A 5,000-nucleotide genomic window follows, 5' to 3' on the forward strand; every position below is an offset into this window, starting at 1 on the left:
ATGGAAATGATGATGATGACAATGATGACGATGATGATGATGATGATGATGACGATGATGATGATGATGATGATGATGATGATGATGATGATGATGATGATGATGATGACGATGACGATGACGATGACGATGACGATGACGATGACGATGACGATGACGATGACGATGATTATTATGATGATGATGGTGTTGGTGGTGATGATGACAACAGCAACACCAATAATAATATTGATAATGATAAAAATATCCAAACCACCATCATCAATAATAACTATTACATCAATAAAAGACACCCATAACTATCAATATTGATGTTAGAGAATATCCTTTGCGAGAGAAACATCACTCCCCCAGAATCCCTGCCAGTTAGAACACCCAAACATAACATCAGACCATCTACAATAATGATAAAAAAATGGTAAACTATAACACAGACGAATAAACGGTACTTACATTTCCATTAGAGCATAAAGGGCCCCTTGATGAAAAACCCCTTCAGGCAGTTTTCTTAGGTCTCTCTCTCCAGGTGCTGACGAGGAACTGTTACCCACACCAACGTAAAGATCCAGGAACTTGTCAACGCGGCAGAGATACAGCAATGTCATCAGGGAGAGAAGTCTGAAACCGTACTTCAGAAATCGGTGCATTGCTCCGATGGTGTTCTCTGATTTCCGAAGGGCGGGGGAGGTGGGAGGAAGCGAATCGTGGAAGTTTAGATTAGTTTTCTGTTTGTGGTTCGCGGCATCGGTCAGTTATTTCGAATGAGTATCTTCAGTGTTATCATTAATGCTATTTTTCTTTAGTATCCTCATCCTTATTATTATTATCATTGTTATTATTATTCGACTGAAATCATTTTATATGTATTTAATTAGCAACTTTTTCTCAATCTTCATATCTTATACTAGAGCCATAGATATTGAAAACACAAACTGTCCTCCTACAAACACACACACATATGTATATGTGTGTGTGTATTTATATATATATATATATATGTGTGTGTGTGTGTGTGTGTGTGTGTGTGTGTGTGTGTGTGTGTGTGTATGTATGTATATATGTGTATATATTTATATATATACATATACTTATATGTATATATATACAGGTGTGTGTCTGTGGGAGAACGGTTTGTGTTTTCATTCATATATATATATATATATATATATATATATATATATATATATACATGCATACATAATACATATACTTACATATATACATATATAAATACAGATATATATGAATACATAAACATATTATATTTATACATATACATATGTACACATGTATAATATACACATATATATATATATATATATATATATATATATATATATATATATATATATATACAGTAGAATATGTATCAAAGAAGATAAATAAAACTTAGTTCCTAAAAGCTGTAAAAAGGAAATCTTCAAATGTTTTGGACATATATATATATGTATATATATGTATATATATACATATATATGTAATTTCTAGGTTGATTGATGTACATTCAAAACAGCAGATTTCTGTTTAAAAAAAATCGTCAAGGCGGCGAATTACAGTACAAATTTAGCATTTCTTTATTTCTTAGCTGGATTTAATCGAGCTCTGAACAAAAATGAAACATGAAAGAAAGAGGAAGATCTACTGATTACTTAAGTCGATCCAGTGCTTATGAATAATTTAAATTTGACATTAAAATGCCACCATTAGTTTGCTGGTTGATTTATGCAGATTCCTAGTTACAGATGTAATATAGTGTTTATTTATGCATATACACTGTAACAGATGCAACATGTTAACTGATTCTGTGAAAAAGCAACATCCGAGTGTCTTACTCAGGACAAAGAAAGAGAAAATACGAGTTAGTTGCAGAGCTTATTTCTTGAGCAATTTCGAATCGCCATGGCTTATCACTAATGCGTTTCTAAAGGTGGCCTTCTTTCCGAAGCCTCGAGAGATTTCGCTGGAATTATCTGGGGTGCCAAACTGAGAGATTCGCGTTGATAAACAAAATAACTAAGACATGTCAATACAATAATTGTTGCAAGTTTGATTTAATGTCCATTAAATGTAAGCGGTGACTTTTGAAATCATATTGCACGTGACTGCGAACTTAGGATTATTTCCTTACTTTGAAGTTTCACTGTAAGGACACCTTAATACACCGGTATCTACTTACACTTTAACCCGAACTTTCCAACCGCCTTTTTTTTCCTTCACAACACTGAACTATTAACCAAGAGTACTTCACAGTAACGAGAGAATTGGTAATTCAAAACTCATCGTGATTCTCTGTTCAAGATTATCCTTAACCCCCCACAACAAGCCATGGAATTATAAATAAATAAATAACAATAATAACAAATAAACAGAATAATAAAAAGATACATACCGTAAAACGTTCACCTCGAGTGGAAATTAGGAGTGAATCTTAAACTTAACCCTCCCCTTCCCGCGCCAGTTCTGAAGAAACCCCGAGATTCTGCGTTCCGCTTGCACCTGTCCCGCGGTCGCTAAGGCCAGGCGATGATGCCTCCAGGGGCCTGCATCACGGACTCGTATGCGAGGCTGAGGAGATACTGTCCCCGCTGCCAGCCGTAGCGCGAGGGCCGATTCACGGATAATTTTTCTTTCAGTAATCTCATTACGGAGTCAAATGTATATAGAACAGAAGATAAATTCATGAACTTTTCGTCTGAGGATTCTGTTTTTCCAGTGATAATGACATTGAAGCTAGAGATGGAGATGCCGCTGAAGCTGGTGCTGAAACTGCCACTAGACGCTAGAGTTGAAGCAGGTCTTAGAGATGAAGCAAGTACCTAAGCAGGCGCTGAAGCTTGTAGTAAAGCTAGTGGGACTTTTTGTTGTGGTGCATTATCTATCTGCGTCTAGCACTCCTTGGTTGCGGGGAATTTTGTCTCATCGTCAAGGAGGTGTGTGTGTGTGGGGGGGGGGGGGGGGGCATGAAGGAAACACTGCCTGACGTTTTTCTGTAGTTTACATTTTTCTCTTATTTTATATTCGCAGAATGAAGAATCTTCAATGTGCTCTTATCTGTGTAGAAGCAAGTGGCCTCTTTCTCGTTTAGAGGCGTTTTCTTTGGTCCGTTTCTGGTTACTTGGAAACGGCATACACAAGGCACACACAAACACGCACACACACACGTGTGTATGCACTATGTACATGTACATTGTACTGGGATATCAAGGAAAAGCCATCAGCTGCAACAGTCTTTTATTGGAGCAAAGTTTCAACCTGAAATGTGATATTCAGGTAATAGGGATAACAAAAATAAATATTCTATTTGCGAAAAAAAAGAGAAAATATACATACATCAATTAATACTAAAGTAACAATCCAATCCGAATAAACAAATGAACTGCTTATATCACAATATTAAATAATACAAGGAATGCCTACACAATTCGTGCGACGTAACTAAATAATCTGCAACAATATCACAAAATAAATCATACATTGTATATTTTCATTGAACTCACTTCAGTGGCCACACTATCACAGTCCATGATTCCCAGTAGTTGCCATCACGTCTCAGTTACGGCACAAACCCATATCCACAGCATTGGATAAACACTGGCTTCATGAGTGTAAAGACTTGTGCCCAATAACTGCCACTTCTATAAAAGGTCGCCAACACAAATTCCCTGCGAAGTGGGTTCACACACGAGTCGTCCACCGCCACAGCAACGTCATACGTGGGCTCATGGGTAAACAAAAAATACTCGAGATGCGCAACAAACATCTCACCCGTAATATCAAATAAACGTAAATATTCCTATTTTCATATACCTATCATGCTAATGATACATACATGTATGCATGTATGTCCGCGTGTATGTATATAATCATTATTCCCAAATACACAAAATTATGTACTTTACTGTGGCAAAATGTGGATATAATTTGCGATGTAAATTGCATTACATTTCATTTTCATAACAGTAACACGTCTTTTTGTTTTTCGGTTAAACATCCAGAGTTCGAAACTCGTGATCTCTTACATGGACTAGCCAGAATTATATCATTTACAGGATCGATTTATTTTGATTATTAAAGAAAAAAAAAAAACAAAAAAAAAAACAGTACATTGCAATTTTGCTGAACTACCTTGTTCTTTTCCAGTCTAAGGAACAAAAAACATAGCATAAGCACGTGGTACACCTACAATGGATGTAACACGGGGAGAAAGCAGAGTATTTTTTGCACTTTAATTATTATATTTTTGATTTGTAAATACTAAAAGGGCAGTAATCCTGGGCAGACAACGCAATTCAATGCTAGACGCGACAATGACAGAGAACGATCACCTGACGTCACCACGTGGCGATCGTAGGGTAGACTTTAATAAATTTACTCTGGAAGTTTTTTTTTTTTTTTTCACTGTTTTGTACATAGATTCTTTATCTCGTGCAAGGGATTTCATTTCATTTTAGCCAATTTCTGATGACATAACTGTGCATCTCTTAGACTAGCTCCTAGATGCCTAAGAATTGCGGTTCATTCCCCCGGGGATCTCGTATCCCAGGGAAAACAGTGCACTTCTCTCCAGCAGCTGCAGGGGTACTAGCTTTCACAGGAATTCAGTAGTAACCCTTTCCCCCGTGTCAGGTCCTCAGGAATATACGGAGTGATATGGGGAAGAAGCTTAATCCTCGGATAATAAATCAAGCTAAGGCTACGGCAGGGTCTGTATAAATATATTAAATAGACTTTAGGCTACGGCATCCCCAAATACGTACGTTTCCCCGATCACGTCTGTCTGTACACATGCCTACCCAGACGTGGCCTCACCGGAAGTATTCGAAGGTGGGCAGATCATGGAGGGACTGTTTTGGCTTTTGCTAAATAACTCTCAGTTGAATAAATCCGAAATGCCTGGGAATAAAAGACTTTATATTCATGGCAATGACTCAACAAGAGTGAGGAAAGGAAAATTACATACACCTCCATAAGATACGAACATTTGACGTGTAGGGCTAAAT

At 37.0% G+C, this 5,000-nt stretch overlaps 1 protein-coding gene across 1 annotated transcript in view; it reads right to left on the reverse strand.

The window, feature by feature from the left end:
* Positions 1-2,516, reverse strand: part of LOC125036370 (glycosaminoglycan xylosylkinase-like) — an 11,251-nt gene extending 8,735 nt beyond the window's left edge. The window contains exons 1-2 of the mRNA XM_047628953.1: positions 2,390-2,516; positions 454-664 (exon numbers count right to left, since the gene is read on the reverse strand). Of these exons, the coding sequence (XP_047484909.1) occupies positions 454-647 (194 nt within the window). The 5' untranslated portion in view covers positions 648-664; positions 2,390-2,516. The remainder of the gene's footprint in view (positions 1-453; positions 665-2,389) is intronic.
* Positions 2,517-5,000: the final 2,484 nt, after the last annotated feature.

Source organism: Penaeus chinensis, chromosome 2, assembly GCF_019202785.1.
Source record: "Penaeus chinensis breed Huanghai No. 1 chromosome 2, ASM1920278v2, whole genome shotgun sequence".
In the NCBI taxonomy this organism is placed as follows: Eukaryota; Metazoa; Arthropoda; class Malacostraca; order Decapoda; family Penaeidae; genus Penaeus; species Penaeus chinensis.